The sequence below is a fragment of the Bos mutus genome, chromosome 3, assembly GCF_027580195.1.
Source record: "Bos mutus isolate GX-2022 chromosome 3, NWIPB_WYAK_1.1, whole genome shotgun sequence".
Lineage (NCBI taxonomy): Eukaryota > Metazoa > Chordata > Mammalia > Artiodactyla > Bovidae > Bos > Bos mutus.
Genome location: NC_091619.1, coordinates 115,432,712 through 115,455,580, shown reverse-complemented (window position 1 = coordinate 115,455,580; position 22,869 = coordinate 115,432,712). Strand labels below are relative to the sequence as shown.

Below are 22,869 nucleotides of genomic sequence, written 5' to 3'. Positions count from 1 at the left end.
GAGCTCATCACTACCAGACCTGCCTTAGGAGAAACACTGAAAGGAGCTCTTCAGGCTGAAACAGAAGGATACTAATTAGTTACAAGAAAACATACAACATAATGGTGAAGGTAAGTATACGGTGAAATTCAAAATACTCTAATGCTATAATATGATGGAGGTATTAATCACTTAATGAAGGTTTGAGATAAAGTATTAAAAATAACTAAAGTCACAATAATTTTGCTAATAAATAAAGAATATAAAAAGAGGTAGACCATAACATCAAAAACATATGAAGGGGGAGTAAAAGCATAGAGTTTTTGTATACAATTGATGTTAAGTTGCTATCAGTGTAAAATAGACTGTTTTATCTATAAGATGTTTTATGTAAGTTTCAGAATAACCACAAAGCAAAAACCTACAGTAGATACACAAAGGGTAAAGAGAAGAGAACCAAGGCATACCACTGTGGAAAGACATGAATTCAAGGCAGGCAAAAAAGATAAGAAAAAAGGAACACGGGAACCACAAAAAGTCAGAAAAACAGCAGGGCGGCATTAGTCAGCACTTCATTGTTGTCCAGTTGCTCAGTCCTGTCCAACTCTTTCAGACCCCATGGACTGCAGCACACCAGGCTTCCCTGTCCTTCACCATCTCCCAGAGCTTGCTCAAACTCACGTCCGTTGAATCCGTGATGCCATCCAACCATCTCATCCTCTGTCGCCCCCTTCTCCTCCTGCCTTCAATCTTTCCCAGCATCAGGGTCTTTCCAATGAGTTAGCTCTTTGCATCAGGTGGCCAAAGGATTGCAGTTTCAGCTTCAATATCAGTCCTTCCAATGAATATTCAGGACTGATTTCCTTTAGGATTGACTGGTTGGATCTCCTTGCAGTCCAAGGGACTCTCAAGAGTCTTCTCCAGCACCACAGTTTGAAAGCATTATTCTTCGGTACTCAGCCTTATGATCCAACTCTCACATCCACACATGACTACCGGAAAAACCACAGCTTTGACTACACACATATTTGTTGGCCAAGTGATGTCTCTGCTCTTTAATATGCTTTCTAGCTTGGTCATAGCTCTTCTTCTAAGGAGCAAGCGTCTTTTAATTTCGTGACTGAGGTCTGCATCCACAGTGATCTTGGAGCTCAAGAAAATAAAGTCTGTCACTGTTTCCCCTTCTATTTGCCATGAAGTGATGGGACCAGATGCCATGATCTTAGTTTTTTGAATTCTGAGTTTTAAGCCAGCTTTTTCACTCTCCTCTTAGCTTCATCAAGAGGCTCTTTAATTCCTCTTCACGTTCTGCCATAAAGGTGGTGTCATCTGCATACCTGAGGTTATTGATATTTCTCCTGGCAATCTTGATTCCAGCTTGTGGTTCATCCAGCCAGACATTTGGCATGAGGTACTCTGCATATAAGTTAAATAAGCAGGGTGACGATATACACCCTTGATGAACTCCTTTCTCAATTTGGAACCAGTCCATTGTTCCATGTCTGGTTCTAACTATTGCTTCTTGACCTGCATACAGGTTTCTCAGGAGGCAGGTAAGGTGGGCTGCTGGTATTCCCGTCTCTTAAAGAACTTTCCACAGTTTGTTGTGATCCACACAAAGGCTTTGGCATAATCAATAGATTCTCCTGCTTTTTCTATGATCCAACAGATGTTGGCAATTTGATCCCTGGTTCCTGTGTCTTTTCTAAACCCAGCCTGTACATCTGCAAGTTCTAGGTTCATGTACTGTTGAAGCCTGGCTTGAAAGATTTTAAGCATTACCTTGCTACTATGTGAAATGAGTACAATTGTGCAGTAGTTTGAACTGTCTTTGGCATTGCCCTTCTTTGGGACTGACTTACCCAGTGGCCCAGACGGTAAAGCATCTGCCTACAATGTGGGAGATCTGGGCTCAATCCCTGGTTCAGGAAGATCCCCTGGAGAAGGAAATGGCAACTCACTCCAGTACTCTTGCCTGGGAAATCCATGGATGGAGGAGCATGGTAGACTACAGTCCGTGGGGTCACAAAGAGTTGGACACGACTTAGCGACTTCACTTCCTTTCTTTTCTTTGGGACTAGAATGAAAATTGATCTTTTCCAGTCCTGTGGCCACTGCTGAGTTTTCCAAATTTGCTGGCATATTGAGAGCAGCATTTTAACAGCATCATCTTATAGGATTTCAAATGCACAATTATTCTACATGTAGATGGATTAAATTTCCCAATCTAAAAGACAAGACAAAGACAAGTCCTGTATGGTAGGGGGTGAGGGGAGAGGGAACTGGAGGCACCAAATTCCAGTTATTAGACAAATAAATACTGGAACGTGCTGTTCAGTGAGGACTACAGTGAACAGTGTACGTCATATATGACAGCTGTTAGCAGAGTAGACCCTAAGAGTTCTCAACAACAGGAAAAGATTTCCTTCTTTTTTTCTATCTATATGAGATGATGGATGTTAGCTAACCTGTTCTGGCAATTATATCAGTATATTTAAGTCAAGTCATTATGCTGTATACCTTAAAAGTACACAGTGCTACATGTCAATTATATCTCAGTAAACTGGGGGCGGGGAAAGGCAGAGAGTGGGTGGGAGAGATAAAGCAGGACTCAAGTATCTGCTGCCTACAAGAGATTCACTTCATCTGTAAAGACATACAGAGGCTCAAAGTGAAGGGACAGAAAAAGATATTCCACAAAAATAGAAACCAAAGGAGAGCAGGGGTATCTATACTTTTGGCAGACCGAATAGACTTTAAGCCAGTAACTGCAACAAGCGACCAAAATGGCCAGTATATAATGACATACGGCATATAAGTGGTCAACTCATCAAGGGATTACAGCAACCACATACATATGCTCCCAACGCTGGAGCACCCAGATACAGTAAGAAAACGCTAATAGGAGGGGGGGAAGGCAAACTCCTGGGCTCCAAGCTGCCCATCTGGCCTAGAAGTTCCATGGAGACAGAATTCTGGAAACCTGCCAAGCCTCCTACTGAGCCCTGCCATCGAGGCAAGAAAAGCCATGGCCCAAAATTTTATAAAGAGGACAGATGACTCCAAGAGTACCCTCAGATAACCAGACCAGAGGTGCCAGGCGGAGGAAACTGGAATTGAGCACGCAGAGGAATTTAAATCTAGAGAAGACATTCCCAGGAGGGCCGTGCTTTCCATCCATGACATCTCCATGGCAACAGTGCCCACATTTAAAGAGGCGACTGATAAATCCTCAAGGACAAAGTCACTAACATCCCTTTACGCCATTTTCTTTACATCTCACGTTCCCTTAGCCTCTTTACAATCCTGTATTTGCTATTTAGATTTCTCAGGAGCTCAGAGATTAAAAAGGTATGTGCAGGCATTTCTTGTAAAAAAAAAAAAAAAAAATACTGTTAGGATGCTGTCACCTTGGGCAAGCGGGGAGAGCCCTGGGGTAAGCGTATAAGGGTGGAGGGGGTGGGCTCATGCAAGCCACGGCCCACAAGACACAGCCCTTCCCCCACCCCCGACACAGCAAGCTGGGCAGACACACCCCCCGCACGTCAGCAGGAGGAAGGCGCCGTGCAGGGACACACAGCGCACGCGGGGCGCAGGCCGGGTGCAGCGCACGCGGGGTGCAGCGCAGGCGGGGTGCGCACTGTTGGTTAGAATTAGGCTTTTAGGTCTCCTCAAGCGCGTAGCTCCCAGCTCCACCCCACATGAGCCAGGTCCAGGAGGATGGGGGCAGTGGAGGGCTCCTTCCTCCCCAAGCGTGAAGGCCCCGGGCCTTCTGAGCCCTTGTGGCAGGTACCGGAAGCACAGTTTAAGCAGCCCCACCTCACGCCCCCAGGGGCGAGTGACCACCTGGAGCAGAAGCTCAAAGGTACCGTCGTGTTCCCGGCTGTGCCTCTGAATCAGCTGAGAATGTTTCAAACACATCCACCCCGGCATCCTGGCCAAAGACCAACCCGTGGGTCTGGGGCAGACCCAGCACCCGTATCTAACAAACTCTCTCTGGATGGGTCTCATGCACAGACTGCTCTGAGCAGATGCACCTTAAGTAAATTTCAAAGGATACAAGGTTCTGAAGTTCACGTGCTTTATGATTTACAATTGCCTCCCATGATACAGGCAGTGGCAGCGAATGAACCTAAGTTTAAAAATACACTTTAAAAGTATTTTTCTCTCTCCCCAATCATGGCTGGCAACACGCATTAGGATTATTAAATTATTTTGCTTTTCCTTTCCATCCCTCTCTTAACTAGCAGAATCCGCCATTTTAAATTCTTCTAAAATATTTATCATTTTTTCCATTGAGCCTATTGCTCCCATCTTTTCTTACAAGTTTGGCTCCAGTTTCATTTTTATATATTTGTACTTCTAAATTCAGACCACAGCTCCAAAGATATCAGATAAAACAATCACAGCCAAATTAATCATTAATCCCAAAAGGCCATTACTGGGCAATGGGAACCCAGTGGATTTCCTGGTTGGCATGTGAGCTGGAGAAGAATTAAGACCTGTAATTGGAAGCAGCCAGAATATCAGAGATCTCAGCAGTAAATGAACTTCACAGAATTAGCAATGAACATAAGGAGTGTGCCCAAGGACAGGAAGAGCAAAGGACATTCAAATACAGGAAGTGGGGTCCCACAAACCCCTGAGGCAGGAGCGTGGATGTAGACATCATGGTGAGGTTGGGCTCAAGCTGGGACTCATTATTAGTTGTGCCTCCAGCAACCAAAAGTCAACCCAAAGATACACCCTAGAATTCGACAAGTCTTACCCTACAGTTCCTGCATTCTTCATGGCGACTGATGTCAGGAAGAGAATAGTCGGGCCAGAGACTGGTGGGTGATGGCTGCATGGAGGACCAGTGTAGCCAGCAGACAGGCAACGCCCCTCTGAAGAGGGGACATGTGGGCAGGGACCCGATTGGGGGCTTTCTATTGACAGGTCCTGATATGGCCCACCAAGCTGGGATCGCCTTCAGATAGCCGCAGCCAAGGCCACCTGCACAAATCCGGGGAGGAGGAGGCCCCTACAGTACCCTCCAGACCGCCGCCCCGCCTGCCTCCCACGGACAAAACTCAAGCAAGCACAGAGGGACAGACCTCAGCTCTGGGACATCACTGAGAGCCCTGGGGCAGCTGTCCCAGAGTTCCTCCTGGGGCTTCCCGGGGTAGGGGTGGCGAGCTGAGCCCCGTGTATGGGAGGAGCACAGACACTCCAGGTTAATTTCACTGGAACACAGATATAAATTTCCATTTGAAAATATCAGTAAAGTGAATATAGTTTTGTAGGCGACAGATAATTATCTATGAGCAAGCAAAGACACGACTGAACAACAAAGCAAAGATCATTTTAGAAATGTAAGAACTGCTCAACATCAGGAACTCTATTGATATGTGATCATCTCAACAGCTGCCAAAAGATATCTGATAACAGTTAGCATCCGTTTCTGATGAGACACCTAGAGCAGTGGCCAGGATGTGGCATGGGATGAATGAAGTGGCTGATGAACGAATGAACACTGACTTTTAAAACCAGATAACTTATCATCATAAAACAAGTTAACATTAAGGTTAAAAAGAGGCTAAGTAAAAACCAGTAACTGTAGGAATCAAGGTCAAGGTCAAGAAGCTAGTTAGAACCAGACATGGAACAACGGACTGATTCCAAATTGGGAAAGGAGTACGTCAAGGCTGTATAGTGTCAGCCTGCTTATTTAACTTCTATGCAGAGTACATCACGTGAAATGCGGGGCTGGGTGAAGCACAAGCTGGAATCAAGATTGCCGGGAGAAATATCAGTAACCTCAGATATGCAGATGACACCACTTTTATGGCAGAAAACAAAGAGGAAATAAAGAGCCTCTTGATGAAGGTGAAAGAGGAGCGTGAAAAAGCTAGCTTAAAACTCAACATTCAAAAAACTAAAATCAAGGCATCCAGTTCCATCACTTCACAGCAAAGAGGTGGGGAAACAATGGAAACGGACAGACTTTATTTTCTTGGGCTCCAAAATCACTGTGAACAGAGACTGCAGTCGCGAAATTAACAGATGTTTGCTCCTTGGAAGAAAAGCAATGTCAAACCTAGACAGTGTATTAAAAAGCAGGGACATCACTTTGCCTACAAAGGTCCGTATAGACAAAGCTATGGTTTTCCCAGCAGTCATGTGTGGATGTGAGAGCTGGACAATAAAAAAGGCTGAGCACCAAAAAATTGATGCCTTCAAATTGTGGCACTGGCAAAGACTCGAGAGTCCCTTGGAATGCAAGGACAGCAAACCAGTCAATCCTAAAAGAAATCAACCCTGAATATGCTTTTGGAAGGAATACTTTGTCCACCTGATGTGAAGAGCCAAAACATTGGAAAAGACCCAAAAGATGCTGGGAAAGATTGAAGGCAGGAGGAGAAGGGGACGACAGAGGATGAGATGTTTGGATGACATCACCGACTCGATGGACGTGAGTTTAGAAGCCCCAGGAGTTGGTGATGGACAGGGAAGCCTGGTGTGCTGCAGTCCGTGGGGTCACAGAGAGTCAGACACGACTGAGCGACTGAACGACAACAAAAACAAGGGCAACAAGGGTCCAGCTTAATTTAAAGCAACAACAGAATAAACCCAACGAACAGAGGCAGGAGATAAAGAAAACTGGGGGGCTCAGTGAGAAGGAGAACGAAGAGACAAGCTGGTGCTTTAAGAGACTGACGGACAAATTTCTGGATAAACAGAGAAGCACAAGCAAGTAGTACTACTAACTTTAAAAGAAGAACAAAACCAAACTACAAACAAAGCAGACATTTAAACGGATTCTATCAAAAGCTTCTTTGCAATAAGCTTGATAATTTAAAAGAAATGAATAACCAGAACTGACTGTGCAGAGAAGGCACCCATGCAGGGACGGTCTAGTCCAGGAGTGACCGGGAGCCCACCCGCAGGGGAGCGGCCACCCTGGTGTTCCAATGACGGTCACTGGAGCCCAGATGGGTGAAGCCACATAGCCAGGGGTAACAGCAGCAGTGGGAGATGGGTTACATACAAGGGGGATTCACGTTATGGGTTCATCTATGAAGGACAATGAGAGCCAGGTTTCACATTGTTGGAGAAGGGAAATGAAAATACAGAAAGGGGAAAAGCTGGCGCGCGCACACACACACACGAGGAATAAACCCTGCCGTGTGTGTACACATTAACACTCACACACACTTCTCATCTGTAGCTCTGACCAACGAGAGGGCCTGAGAGAAGAAACACTTGAAAAGCAGTGAGCACCCCTAGGGAGCAGACCGTGGTTTCTAAATACCATCCTCCACTGAAAGGAGCCAGGAGGAAACGGCTCACGCCAGGGCTGGGACAGCACAGGAAAAGCCTATGACGTTCTGGTGGGCCAGAGAGTAAGGAAGGGCTCCAGGAACAACACGGGCAGAATGAAGGGGCACAGGAGCCTATCTGAAGGAGCCCCACTGGCCGAATCAGAGGCAATTTGAGTGTAAAAATAATGATAGAATAAAGTTGGAAACCGTGGTGAGCACACAGTGACATAAAGAATCAAACTGAAAATTAGTGAAGAACGGGATACCTATGGGGTTGGGAAGTACCTCCCCACCGTGCAGCATGAATTACAGAAGAACGGGATACCTATGGGGTTGGGAAGTACCTCCCCACCGTGCAGCATGAATTACAGAGAGTAACGGGGCAGTGGAGAAGACACCCAAGGGCGCAGCAGCCGTAACGGGACAGATGAGACACGTGCCACGTGACGGGACACGGCGAGAAGAGCAGGCCTCCCTTCTGGGCAGTCCCCACCCAGGATGGCCACGATGCTGAGGAGGTGTCCCCTCACTTCCTGGGCAGGGTGGGGTGGTCCTGCTGCAGGGATGGAGAATGGCCCTGTTCAGAGAAACTGTTCAGGAATGTTATCTGGGGGTGATACCTGCAATCTGTTCTCAGAGTACAGAATTTCTTTGTCCCTTATATGCAACTTTTCTCCAAGTGCAAGAGTCCTGTGACACTCACTGTGGCCCCATACAGGCATGTGTTCGGGGTCTGGCACATTAACAGAAGCCCACCAGCTCTGGGACCTGGTGATCACGGCCACCACTTCCAGGACGGGCTTCGCAGAAGGCCTTCCTTCCCTGGAACCCGAGCCGGCTTCACTGCCCCGGGGGCTAGAGGTGAAGCCGAGACTCACCAGAGGACCAGTGCGGGAGTGGGGCAGGGGTCCCGAGCGGGAGGACCACGACACACGCTCCTTTCTCACACGACACTCCCCCGTCGGTCGTCTCTGAAGCATCTGAAAGTTCTCAACAGCGCCCCTCACAACCTTAAATGGTTGACCTGCTTCTAAATCTGCTTTTCTTCACAAGTAGCTTTTAAAATTGTTTAAAAGCCATTTGCTTTGCTTTACTCGGCTGTTACTATTACAATATAATCATCCATCATTTTTCACTGCAAATGACCCTACTTGTAGCACAATCAAGCTTTTTAAAGCTACCGAGAAACCCAAACTATTAATATGTGGAAATTACTCCTGAGTACCAAAACCTAACAAATAAACCTTTTATAACATGTATGGAGTATACTTGAAAGAGTCTTAAGACACAGTGTATTTTATTTGTAAATAATTTATAAATAGCAACGTCTAAAATAAACACATTGCTGCTTTAACATCTTTTCTCTCTTTAAGGGATTTAAGAATATTCTCTGAAATTTATAGCTTACGTAGAGCAAAGCCCTGACATTACACAAGCCCTCCACTAAGTGGCCGTCCGTCTTGGCCTCTGTGACAACAGGAAGACGGAAAGGCTTTATCAGTCATCAAAGGGTTCCACCTGGTGGGAGGGGTCTTTGGCCAGAAGGAACGTTCTGGAGACTTTGATCAGAAAACCTTGATAGTGCTGCAATATGAAAAATTGTACACGCACTGCTGCTATAAAGTAAGAAATCGAAGCATTTTAATGCCAAGCCTTTTTAGTTTTCCTTGACTCTGAAACATCCCTGTGACCTGGACCCCGGAGACAGAGCCAGAGCTGCACCCTTGGGCCATACTCTATCTCAGTCCCTCCAAGACAGCCATTCAACCCGGATTACATAAAAAACTCGGGAAAACCTAACTCGTGCATCCAGGTCTGTTTCCTCCAGCAACAGCGCTTCCCAGGGAGCTGCTTTGTTTTCAAGTCAGAAGGAACAATAAAGAGATGGGGCCAGAAAACTAAAAGTGTTTCTCACCTAAAACAGTAACCACAGATTAGGCATGTTTTAGGGAGGACAAAAATAACTAAGAATAAGAATAGCTGCCGGGAAATACACCTTTTTGTTTCAAGGGAAGATGAGTAATTACAGGACCTCGGGATTCAAACGGCTCTAGAGGGAACGAGTGGCTCTGCTTCATGCACGCAGCACAGGCCCTGCCCCTGCAGGGCGGGCGGCTTCTGGTGAGCCTGGGATGGGTCCCCAGGCCGCGCACAAGCTCTGCCCAGGAGGGGCTGGGAGAGCTGGCACCTGGGCCTGGGGCGGGAGACCTCGGCCAAGGACACAGTCACCCAGACCAAGTCCCTCAGCAGTGCGGGCTCCCCGGGCATTTGGGGATGGGTTCAGGGCCCCGTACACACCTCAAAGTCTTCAGATGCTCAAGTCCCTTATATAAAACGTGAAAGTATTTGCATAACCTAGCACATCCCCTCATATACTTTAAATCACCTCTAATGCTATGCTATGCTAAGTCACTTCAGTCGTGTCCGACTCTGTGCGACCCCATAGACGGCAGCCCACCAGGCTCCCCCGTCCCTGGGATTCTCCAGGCAAGAACACTGGAGTGGGTTGCCATTTCCTTCTCCAATGCATGAAAGTGAAAAGTGAAAGTGAAGTCGCTCAGTCGTGCCCGACTCTTAGCGACCCCAAGGATTGCAGCCCACCAGGCTCCTCCGTCCATGGGATTTTCCAGGCAAGAGTCCTGGAGTGGGCTGCCTAAATCACCTCTAGATTATTTATAATACTGAATTATAAATACGGTATTTATAATATCAAATACAGGCTATTTCCATGGTCCAGGCCTACCCTGTATTATATTATTTACTGCTAAATCCCATTCAGAGGAATAAAGGACTTAAATTTTACTGACCCAGGTTGTTTGTTTTCTTCTAAAAGCATGTCATGGTTTTGGCAGGAAGAGACATCATATTTCAGATGACCTTAGAAAGAAGTGAAGTTGCTCGTTTGTGTCTGACTCTTTGCAACCCCATGGACTGTAGCCTACCAGCCTCCTCCACCCATGGGATTTCCCAGGCAAGAATACTGGAGTGGGTCGCCATTCCCTTCTCCAGGGGATCTTCCCGACCCAGGGATTGAACCCAGGTCTCTCCCATTGTAGGCAGACGCTTTACCATCTGAGCCACCAGGGAAGCCCTGGAATACAGTGTAAATGCTACATAAACAGTTGCCAGCACCGCAAATTTAAGTTTTGCTTTTTGGAACTTTCTGGAATCACTTCTCCCTCCAGATATCTTCCGTCTGAGGCTGGCTGGATCCCTGGGTTCGGAACCCACGGGTGCAGAGGGCCCAGTGCACGTGGTCTGTGGTACCGGGCGGGGCTCTGAGCGCAGTGCTGAGATTACGGGACATGAGCGGGACCACGGCTCTGCCTCTGTCACCCCTGACCCGCAGAGACGCCCGCCCGCGAGGCTGCCCCGTGCTGCGCCGCAGGGACCAGCGGGCCGGCCCAGGCAGGAGGAGGGAAACTCCAGGAGATGGTAAAGGACAGGGAAGCCTGGTGCCCTGCAGTTCATGGGCTTGTAAAGAGTCGGAGACGACTCAGCCACTGAGCAACAACAAATCATTTCTGTGGTCTATAATATAACCAAGGCATATATCTGTAAATATTCTGAAGCAATACTGTTGATGATTTTGTGGTGACAATTCAATTTTATATCCAAAATCCAGACTCTCCAGCCTGTGTATTAGAAAACATAAAACTATCAGCTTATTTCTAAATAAATAAATACAAAAGCCCTATAACTCTTCATGATTAAAATGAATTTCAGTGGTTTCCCAGTTCAGCTATTAAAAGTCTCATCAGTCTAGACATATCGCAGCACATGTCCCTTTTATCTCTATCACAGCAATTTAAATGGGAACAATATTCCTAGTATAAGAACATCCAATAAGACCAGGACCATAAACTTCCAAACGAAAAACACGACTGTCAGGTACAGAACTTCAGTTAGCGAGGATGTGGAACCGCATTTTCCTAACAGGGTTACGGAATCTGTAATGAAATTGCACCATCTAGCCACCAAAGTAAGAAATGACTATTTCAGATCTATTCAGATCACCAAAGCGAGTGTATGACCCGAACCCCTGACTTCTGTGTAAGTGTTTAGGTGATTATTGTTAGCTATATTCTGTTTATTACCATTAAAATGTAACATGTTTGTGATATAGTCATTTTATCCATCAAGAGCCATTTCACAATATGAGAGGTTCTCAAATTCCCAGACAAGAGCTTCTTGGAGACAGTCACCCACAATCTGTACTGACAGGTGGGTGTTACACGGGCCCTTATGACTGCTTTCCTTCAGAAGGGCACCAAAACAACATCTGGAGGTCCATTTCGGCACACACGCAGGTTCTGGTCTGTGGGGATGGATGACTTCTAGCAGCCCCAGTACAGCACGTGGTTCATGTGACCAAGAAGATGAAGAGAACCCACCAAAACTTTAAATAAATGAAGAGAAGGAAATCTACAAAGAGAAGGAGACTCTCTGAGCCTATTTCAATATAAAGAATTTAAATGAAAAAGAAAGCAGCTGAAGTTTACAGTCACAGAACAGATATAAAATGAAAAAAAAAAAAAAATAGCACCCAAGAGAAGATTCTATAAAAGGAGACTGAGAAATTAGGAGTGAGAAATCTTTAAACAGTGCTTTAGAGTGAGTGAGTCTTTGACACCGCTGTTATTACTCCAAAGCATCTTCATTTATAAAGCTTGAAAAGCAAGCACTTTTAAAGCATAAAAAACACTGTAGTAAAACTGCTTTTCTAGCTGTTTTTTCAAAAGCTTCATAAATTTGAAGGAAAAAAAATGCTTGGCATGAGCCAATATCTTTCTATTAACAAAGTTTATATTTCCTCTTGAAAAGAGAGCAAGTAAGTCCGGATGAGGAGAAAAATGCTCAAAGCAATCCGACTCACATATTTATTCCATAATGTATTCCTCAAGTCCATTAGCACAATAAGAAAGGGCTTTTCTTCCAACACAACTTCAAAGACAGGCTGGAGAGATGCCCAGATTACAAATATGTATTTCCTTAGCATTGGAAAAAAACACTCCCTCCAAAAAAGTACAAAGTACCGAAACTCAGGGCACACTACAAGCTATGTGAGAGCAGAGAAAACACTATTTGAATTTTTGAATGAGCTGGAAAAGATAAACAATTAATATTATGATTAATACATATAAATCAAGAGTGACCACAGGTAGATATGGCCTACAAATAGACAGTCTTTCAATCGCCTCTCCATGAAATCCACAGTGTACGCTGAAGTGTGGACCGACCCCAAAGAGAAAAAGAAGACATACTCTACAGCCATGAAAGCAACATTTATAATAACCGACCACAAACTAGGCCACAAAGAAAGTCTCCATTCCAAATAATCAACATCACAGAAACCACGTTCTTTGAAAATACGGTAATACTAGATATTGGGAAATTTAAAAAATAAACTTAAATAAAAAAATCTCTGTGTTTAAAAGCTAAAAACCAAACTCCCAAATAGCTCATGTGCTAAAGAAGAAATAACAACCAACTACTTTATACTAAAATTCAAGGAGTTTTTAGTATTTAAAAAATTTTAATTTAAGGATAAAACATGCTTAAAGGGAGATGTATAGTCTTAAATATATTTGTTGAAGATGACGAAGACTAAAAACAAATGAGTTAAGTGTCTTTTACTCAAGAGGCTAGAAAAAGTAAACACCTGAAGAAATTAAGAGGAAGAAGAGAGTAGAAATCAGTGAAAGGAAAACAGAAGTCAGTACCTACAGAACCTAAAGCTAATTCTTTGCTACAGTGTCTCTTTCAATAGTTTTTTCAAAGTCTTATCAAAGCAAAAAAAACACAAAATTTTTGGAAAGAAGAACTATAACTATAGACCAATTTCTTAAATCACAAAGTATCTTGAAGCATCTTTTTGCCATGACTTTGTAAAATGGGCATGAAATAAGCAATTTCCTAGAGAAACACTGTGGAAGGGACTCCTGGCTGGCTCCTGTGCCTGCTCACCCTTCTTTTCTTCTTTTAGTGGGGTTTTGGTTTATTTGTTGTTAATTGAGGTAGAGTCGTACTGATCTCCCTTCTTAATAGCAAAGCTTCCTGCCCTGTGAGCAGCCCACATGTGGTAGATGTGCCAGTTCCAGAACCCTCAGCCCTTAGCCAGGCAGGCGGCCTCCACCATTTAACCCAAGTGCCTTGCAAAACTGTCATTTTCTGCCCATGCCAGGCAGTGAGAAAATCTGGCAAGTTTTGGTTTGTACGATGGAACCTCTGTATAATGGAACCTCTCATTGCTAGCTAAGCACATGGATGCCTGGAATTAAGGGGTTACTTCACAGACCCCTTAGCAACGAAGATCTGACCAAATATAATGAAAGCTGAAGTGGTGCACATTATTCCACTAAATAGTCTAAAGGATTAGTTTGAGAGAACAGAAAAGCTAGCAACTCAGAGGCTCCGATACTAAGAAAACAGCGAGAAGAGAAGGAACTAGCAGTGGAGTGACTGAACCAACATCAGAGGGTTGACGTGAGGACCACAGCAATGAACACAAAGTGGCCCTAGCACAGAGGAAGCGACGGCAAATGCGAATTTATATTAATAAAAAGAAACAAAAAGATTCAGTTGCACAGCCCTCTGATAGGCCAGGAAAAATTGCTAAGTATGACAATTTAACAAATGATGCTGAAACATCTGGTTACCATATGCAAAAATAAATAAGCTTCAATCCATACCTTGCATTCTATACAAAAATCAACTCAAAATATAAAACCTAAACTATAAAATCTCCAGAAAATATAAGAAGAAACCTCTGTGACCGAGGGTTTGGCAAGACTTCTGGGATACAACACCAACGTTCGACTGCTTTAAAACTTTAAACTTCTGCTGTTTGAAAGACACTTTTAAGCGAAGGAAAAAACAAGCCCTGGACTAGAAGAAAACATTTATGCACCGTATCTGATAAGAGTCTTATGTCCAGAATATATGAAGGATTCTCAGAACTCAACAGTAAGAATACAACCAGCCTAACTTTCAAAGGGGCAAAAAAAAATGTGGACACTTTACCAAAGAAGATATAAGAATGGAAAATAAGCAAAGAAAAGATATTTAATATCATCAGCAACTAAGAAAATGCAAATCAAAACCACAAGACATTTTTAGAAACTGACTGTATCAAGTGCTGATGAGGACGTGGAGGAACTGGAACTCAACTGCTGGTCAGAAGGTAAGTGGTGCAACCACTCTGGAAAACAGCCTGGCAGTTTTTTTTAAACGCTGAACACACATTTACCACACAACCCAGCAGTCCCCTCGTAACTGTTTACCCAGCTGGACGAAGGTACTTGTCCACACAGACTTGTCCACAGCAGCTTTATCTGGAATCATCCCAAACTAGAAGCAACCCAAATGCTCCCTGGTTGATAAAAGGGTAAGCACAGCACAGTTCATCCATTCGGCGGTGAGAGAAGTGAGGTGTCGACACACACTGCGACATGGACACGCTGCAGAATAATCGTGGCCAGTAAAAGGAACCAGACCCAATAAAGAGTGTATGCCAAATGAGTCCATTCACATACAATTCTGGGAAATCAAACTAAACTACAGCAACAGAAGGAAGGTGAACGGTTGCTGGGGATGGCAGGGTGGAGGGAGGAAACGGGTGACGGAGGACACAGGCCACTTCTGAGGGCCGTGGGCATGTTCATTATCAGCTCTGGCCGCAGAGATGTGTGAAAACAGGGACTTTCATTCCACTGAGAGAACAAGTCAGCAAAGCCTCCATGGAGCCTGGTGAAACTGAAGCCCTGCCCGTGTTCTGGCAGAGAGATTCCAGTTCTGGCACTGCCTCAAGAGTGGGGGCGGGGGGCGCAAACCACAGGCCGAGGCCAGGTCCTGCTGTTGTGATACAGCTTTATGGGGACGCAGACACGCCGTCACGCACCAGTGTCTACGCAACAGCTGCCTGTGGAGGCATCAGCAGAGCTGAGAAGCTGCGGCAGACACCGTGTGGCTCTCAAGCCTCAAGTATTTACTGTCTGGCCTTTTACAGAAAACATCTGCTGATCACTGCTGGAGACCAACACTGGCTCTTATGTGCCAGGACACACGCAAAGGAGCCCACGGAAGCGCCCTGCACAACAGCGAAAGGCTGGAAAACCCGAAGTGCCCATCAGTGAAGGAACTGATTACTAACAAACACTGGAATACCATTCATCAATTAAAATGAATAAACTAGACCTACAGGCATCAAAACAGGCAGGGTCTCAGAAACTCCAAGCTGAAGAAAGCTGCAAGCGACAAGCTGAGGTTCCAAACCCACAGGAAGGAGGCATCACACTGAATCCATCTTAGTGGCTGCCCTAGTGAGAACAGGACTGAAGCAAGCCCAGAAAGGACTTCAGCTTTTCCTACACATTTTCATTTATTTTTATAAAATCTAATTAAGATATTTTAGAAGTTAAATAAATGTAAATGTGACGTCTATAACATACCAAAGAAAAAAAGCAGAAAAACTTGCTGGGTTTTCCCACCCAACTATAATACACATCATCCCCAACTTTATTTTTTTTTCTTTTTTTTTCACCCCCAACTTTAAAAACGCTCACTAACTATACTTTTCAAAGCAGCGAATGTTCACCGAACAAAGGAATTTTTTCCCTTTTATGTTCGGAAGGCAAGAGACCTACCCATCTGAAATTTACTTTCAGAGGAAACCGAAACACAGGCCTAGTGTGCTTTGCATAAAAACAAAGAGCTATAAAATTTAAACCAACTGAAGCTTCAAAGGTTACCTACAGTAACAGCCTGAGGCACACACTGGAGGTTTCCGACAGGTCTGCACAAACACTGCCGGGACAGCGGACAGCTCCGCAGGCTCACGAGAAGGACGACGACCCAGGGAAAGTCCACAGCAACAGACCGCGGACGGCAGAAAGGGCCTTTCCCCTGTGAGAAGAGCGGGCGACCGCGCTCTCCTCCTGTTACTGGTGCGAGGGGCTCCCTCTAACGGGGGGTTTCAGCCCTACAGGTCTCCTTGCAGCTGCTTCAGGCCAGATCTTCGTGACAAACCAGGATATATTAAGCAGAATTATCTAAAATAAATAACCGTTAATCCAACTAGAAGGAAAGAGAAACGGCTGCGTGAGTGTCTGCATATAAACTTACTGGATTATTGGCTCCTGACAAAGCTAAGAAACCCAGAAACTTACGTTAAAAAACCCCAGAAGTGAAGATTTATTCTTATTTTTTGAGGCGTTAAGATGGAAAGCTCTTGGTGGCATCTGAGGCTCACCACCTGGGCTGCAGGTATTCACCCCGCGTCACGCGCCCCAGGGCAGGGGCTGGAGGGAGGGAGGCAGGGGTCCTAACAGAGCCAAGCCATACACCTGGAAGGGAGGCAGCTGGGAGACCAGACACAGACGGCACATGTGCTCAAGTCAGATCTGAAAACTTCCCAGACTCCCGCTCTGTCACCAGCTGGGGTCGCGCAGATGGATAGCCTGCCTGCCCCCACTGCGCAGGGAGAAGGGGCGGGCCGGGCAGGAAGGGGTCGGCACGGGGTCAGCGCAGGCCGAGGGAGGCCACCACCCCACCCAGGACGGGACTAGACGTGGGTGCAGAGGAGCGACATTAGGGCCCCAGAGCCCCGCGTCATCTCTCCTGCCAACTAGGGGGCAGCGGGGGGAGGCTTGTAAACATGTCCACTGACGTCACCGATAGTCACAGGATCTAAAGGGTGCACCTAGTCTTTGAAGGCAAATGTGTGAAACAGAGGCTAAATGCCAGTGTGTACAGAAGTCATTTCGTTACCTTCTCTCCAGGTCTGGATGACTGCTGCAACTTCTCATAATCTTTCTTAGTCTCCAGAATTTTTTTGACAAGTCCTCCTGTTGGAAATCAGTGGTTTAATGTTAAAGCAGTTCTCTGCCCTAAGGAGCCAGCTTACTCTAAGTGCGGGTGGGGTGAGGAGGAATGAATGCTAAGATTCTTTCTCTTTCTATACTGAAACAGCTTCAAATACTCTTTACAAGATAAAAAAGCAAAGCGACTCTTTCAGCCTGTTTTAGACTAAGTACTAATATTTCTTTATATTGGAGAAAGAGCATCAACTCTTTTTTTATTATTTTTTTAAAAAAGGATTAGTCATGAGATAAATACCATATGAAAAATCATTTGAATATACCTTGTTTGGCACGTTTGACCTTGGAACCATGTGACTATTTTACATTAATAAACCAAAATTAAATCAAAAATTTTAAACCCTAAAGATCGAAAGCAAAAGAAAACTATAAACGTAGCAGTATCATATTGGTATGTATAACCTAACAGAGAAGAGTTATTTTACCACTTAAAAACAGAGCCATTGGCTGTGCTCCCTAAGGGGGCGGCTACTAAGAACCAGAAGGCAATCAGATCTGCCAGGAACACCCTGACGTGTCCTCAGTAGGCACACGGGTGTTAGCCACTGCTGCTGTCTGTGCTCAGTCGCTCAGTCATGTCCGACTCTCAGCGACCCCGTGGACTGTAGCCCGCCAGGTCCCTCTGTCCATGGGATTCTCCAGGCAAGAATACTGGGTTCCTCTGTCCATGGGATTCTCCAGGCAAGAATACTGGGTTCCTCTGTCCATGGGATTCTCCAGGCAAGAACACTGGGTTCCTCTGTCCATGGGATTCTCCAGGCAAGAACACGGGAGGGGGCTGCCATTCCCCACTCCGGTTAACCACTGGCAGTGCAGTTGAAAATCACTGAGTGTGTGAAACACAGGATAAAGAAACACACAGCTGCAAGTGTTGGGAGCCAGAATTGCTGGCACGAGCAGAGATGTCCACGGACAAATCAAAGAACTTGGGGAAAACATAAATCATAAGTCTAAAGTGAAAATACCTACATGAACTCAGGATTTGACTTTCTTAGGAAAAAGTAAGAAAACCCCTAGATGCAATAACCAACCCAAAAGTGACGTGCGACCAGGCTCCTTGGAGATACGGGGCAGGAAGGAAGTACACAAAAGAGCCTAAAACCTTTGTCCCACCAGAAACCAGGAAGCCTCAGAGTCTACTGGGCAAACACGGGCAGAGGACACGGAGAAAACTTAGGTGGACTGAAGCAAAACGCATCAAGCGCGTTAAAGCCGTGACGTCAGAACGACATCAAAACCACCATCACCACCAGCACAGCCCTCATCAGTCAGCGCTCAAGGTGCCAGGAGACAAATGCCCTGTGAGGAAAACCCATCAATAAAGGGGGAGCGTGGAGCAGCAAACACCAGGGGAGGGAAAGCCTGACAAGGTGGAGTCGCCAACCAAAATGCGCTGGGGGGTGGGGACGAGAAGGCCACCCCCCACAACCCCCACGGAGTAACAGAGTGAGACCCACGTCTGGGCACAGAGACAGCAGGCGTGACCAAGAGCCAACACCACCACCACCGCCTGCTCTCGTCCAAGCAAACCGAATCTGACCAGGTCTCTAGAACCAATTCATAGGAACAGAGGAACGTGAGAAAAAAAACCCACGACAACGGTGGGTAACAAGCAGCACCCAACCGTGAGGAACCTTAAAGGACAAGCAACCAGCCTCTTCAGCAGATAAATCACAAGTGGGATGGGGTGGGAGGGGGATCCTACAGAGAGAATTCAGAGTTAGATCAGTCAGCTGCAAACACAGGGACCTTACCTGGATTCTGACTCAAAGAACTAGGAAACAAACACAAAACAACTGGGGAAAAACAAGCACTAGATGATATAAAAGGCAGGAATGACTGCTTTTTATAGGCAATAATAGAAATATGGGCATTATTCTTAAAAAAAAAAAAAAACCACACACATTTACAGCAGAAACGATGCTCTCCAGGACCTGAAAAGTGTGGGGAGTGGGGGGTCACCTTGGGTGGAGACGGAGGTAAGACAAGACGACCGCTCACTGCAAGAGCTGCATGCTAGCCCAGGGTCACCAGACTACTCTCTCAGCCTTCACAAACGTTTCAACTAAAAGAAGACACTGTGGGGACCTGCCTCGTGGTACAGGGGCGAAGACGCTGCACTCCCAACACAGGGAGCAGGGGTTCAATCCCCGATGGGGCACTAAGACCCCATTTGCCTCGTGGTGTGGCCGGCAAAAAAAAAAGAAGACGCTGCTTGGGAAGAAAACAGTATTACGGAACTGTCGATCTGGAGGGGACCTCAGGAGTCCTCCAATCCCATGGTCTAACTGTGTGGGTAAGAAGGGATGTCATCTCCACAGCTGCCCACTGCTGACCTCCAGGTCCTGCCCCCACCCCCAGTGGCTTCCAACGTCCCCAGGATGAACCACACACCAAGGAGGCATCGGTGCCCACGGCATCCTCTTTACTGCTACTCAGACCCCTGGGCAAACCGCGGCAGACCAAGCTCACGTCACCAGGCCCTTTCAGAGCACAGAGGGCACACCCCGGGACACACGCAGCGGCCCACGACTCACCGTGCTTCTCGTCTTCCTCCAGTTCCACCGCCTGGGCCTGAGTGGGAGAGAAAACAGAGAAAACGGAGGCTCAGGCTTGCTGAGATCCCAAGACCATGCCCGCGTGGATCTCATCAGGGGAGGGACCGGGTTAAAGAGGGCGGAAAACTAACTGAAACTTCAGAGAACTCTGTGCACACAGATCTCAGGGCGGGAGGACTCGGCCCGGCGTGTGGCGCTTCACCCACCATTTCGAGCTCTGACATTTCGGGGAGCTGCGGGGCGGCTTCCACCACAAACTGATCATCGTCCTCGTTGTCAGAGTTCTGCGACTCGGTGATCACGTTGGACACGGTTTTACCGCTCCCCGTCCTAAACGAAGAGAAACTGGGTTCCATTAGAAACCTTCTCCCGACCACGCGCCCCCATCAACCCCAGGCGTCTGGAACTGTGTGCCCAGTCCTCCCCAAGTCTCCCCCCTGGCCCCATCCTCCCCCCTGTGCCCTGGGGAGCCGGGCCTCCCGGAGCCCTCAGGCAGCTGCTGGCCCTCCAGGCCTCCGCTCTGGCCCCATCTTCCCCCTGTGCCCTGGGGAGCCGGGCCTCCCGGAGCCCTCAGGCAGCCGCTGCCCCTCCAGGTCTCCCCCCTGGCCCCATCCTCCCCCTGTGCCCTGGGGAGCCAGGCCTCCCGAGCCCTCAGGCAGCCGCTGCCCCTCCAGGCCTCCACTCTGGCCCCATCCTCCCCTCTGTGCCCTGGGGAGCCGGGCCTCCCGAGCCCTCCAGCACCGCTGCCTCCAGGCCTCCACTCTCCAGGTGCAGGCGAGGGCGTGGTTTTCCCTGTGCTTTCCCTGGCTTCTAGCTACGCTCCCTGAAATCGGCCAGCTCTAAATTTCGTGTTGTCTGAGCTTCTCTGACAACAGATGAATGTTGTCTGTCATTTGACAGAGAATGAGATGGCTGGATGGCATCACCAATTCAACGGACATGAGTTTGAGCAAGCTCTGGGAGTTAGTGACAGACAGGGAAGCCTGGCGTGCTGCTATCCATGGGGTTGCAAAGAGTTGGACAGGATGAGCGACTGAACGGAACGGACTGAGCTTCTCTGAGAACCAGCGCTCTCGCCCTCGACCCCAGCCCTGATGGTCCTCACCAGCCAGCCCCAGGGCTCATGCTGCGCTCCGGGCTGCTACCTTAACTCTGGGGGGTTCCCAGTGCTAGAAAGGCCCCGCCTAGTCGCTGGGCTCTGGGGCCCCCACATGCTCCCGCATCCCTCTCTCAGCCACAGGCCTACGGCGGGACCTGGTCACCGCCGCGGACAGCAGACGCTCAGCCCCGAATCCAAGCCCCTGCTCTGTGACCACCCCACCCCACCCCAGAGTCTTCCCATCTCTGGCTGGAGAACAGTCCACTCGAGGCTGACTGGACCCTTCACCTCGTGCCCTGGGGGAGCCCGTGAACACACCCTGCCTCTCCTCGCTCTGCGGGCCTCTGGGGTGGGCGGCCTGTCCTCTGTAGGAGGCTCAGCAGCACCCTGGCCCTGCGCCCAGCTGGACGCCGGGCGCCTTGTCTCCACGTACGCCCCAGTCCCGATGCCACAAAAAGTCCCCAGGGGCGGCCCCAAACGAGGACCTCGGCCCTGGTCCAGTCTGGGCACCAGGCCCTCCTCTCTTTCCTCTGAGCCCTGAGCTTCCATCCCCAGACTCACCATCAGCTCAGGAGAAAGACAAAGAGCCAGGAGCTCACCACCCAGGACCTCACCCGCCCACCAGCCCCTGCTCCGTGAGGCCAGTCCCTCCACACGCCCGCCATTCCCCCAACAGCCCGCCCCCAACCCACACCACCCGGCCTCCCGTCTCCCCTCCCAACTGGACCATCCCCACCACCAGAGAAACTCGCTGCTTGTCTCACCTTGAAAACAGAACTCTCTAACTTCTCTCAGGCCTTCCCACCACCACCTGCTGCCTCATTCCTCCGCTTCCCTGGCCAACAAGGCTTAAAAGACACACCCACGCCTCCTCCAGGCCCTGCCTCCCAACCCGGCTGGAGCCCCTCCGGCCAGCCCGTTCTCCTCCTGTTCCTTCGCTGTGATGTTTTGTGCTGTGTCCACACTGGATCCACAGGGAGATCCGTAACATTTACGAAGCCCTGCATGTGGCCTGTCTTTATACTGCTCACGACTTTGTATCTTTTGTTTCTAATTTTTGTGCAATTAAGCCTTTAAATTCTTTTATCCCATTCCCCCGCCGACCCCCGACTGTTTTTATGCTCAGAAAATCCTCTTATCTGGAGATGGAAGGCATACACTTTCCCCGTAGTGGCAAAGACGTGATTGCAGAGCACGAACCCCTGTGTGGAGGCGGTCTGGCCCGTGCTTAGAGGTCAGGGCCCCCCAGGTGCTGCGCCTCCGCCTCAGCCTGTGTGCCGCCCCCGCCAGCGACCCCCCACCCCCGTGCTGGGGAAGCCCCTCCCCAACTCCCGGTGCCGAGACAGCGGCGTGGCTGCCTGGGGCCCCACCTGTCCGTGGTCAGCGCCTCCACACTCTCCTGCCGTCGGACCCGGGGAGGCGCGGGCCGTGCGCTCCCGGGCCGAGGTATCCTCCTGAAAAGAGACACAGAACACTTGTGCATTTCAGCGGACGGAGGAACACCAACGCTAATGCCAACCTCCAGGCCACCCTCAGCCTGCCGGTTAGGACATGGTCTGCAGGATACTAAGAGCGTCCCACTAACCTGACAAGTCTAAGGCACCCACCTCCTCATCTCGTTAAGGTAACAAGAGGTACACACAACTACCAGGAGTCAAGCCCGTGACGGACGCAGCCGTGAGCACGAGCCTCCCTCAGGCTCCGAGATGCTCCACAGCGGTCAGGCGCGCCTCAGGTACCAGGACACTAAGCGGGCTTCGCTTTCTCTGAACAAACCGTGGAGCTCAAGCAGCACAGGAGCTGGGGCAGCACGGAGAGGCGGGGGCGGGACTGGGCGCACGGACCTGACCGCCGCGGGGGGCTCGCCGGGCGGCTCGGGGTTCTCGGGCGCCTCGCTCTTCTCCTGGCCAGGAGCTCCAACTTCTCCTTCTGGACGGGCGGCCGGCCCATCAGCAAGTTCACAAAGGGGGAAAAAAAAACAACAACAAGTAAACGTGTGAAGAGACAGCCATCAAAACAATGACAAACATGAATGAAAATCTTCTCATCAT

The 22,869-nt window shown here is 48.2% G+C and overlaps 1 protein-coding gene across 3 annotated transcripts in view; it reads right to left on the bottom strand.

The window, feature by feature from the left end:
* TRAF3IP1 (TRAF3 interacting protein 1) overlaps positions 1-22,869 on the bottom strand; it is a 60,057-nt gene that overhangs the window by 14,004 nt on the left and 23,184 nt on the right. For all 3 annotated transcript variants that reach the window (XM_070368621.1, XM_070368619.1, XM_070368620.1), the window contains 5 exons: positions 22,663-22,747; positions 22,189-22,272; positions 19,926-20,049; positions 19,699-19,735; positions 17,052-17,128 (listed from right to left, as the gene is read on the bottom strand). In XM_070368621.1, coding sequence (XP_070224722.1) covers positions 17,052-17,128; positions 19,699-19,735; positions 19,926-20,049; positions 22,189-22,272; positions 22,663-22,747 — 407 coding nt within the window. The remainder of the gene's footprint in view (positions 1-17,051; positions 17,129-19,698; positions 19,736-19,925; positions 20,050-22,188; positions 22,273-22,662; positions 22,748-22,869) is intronic.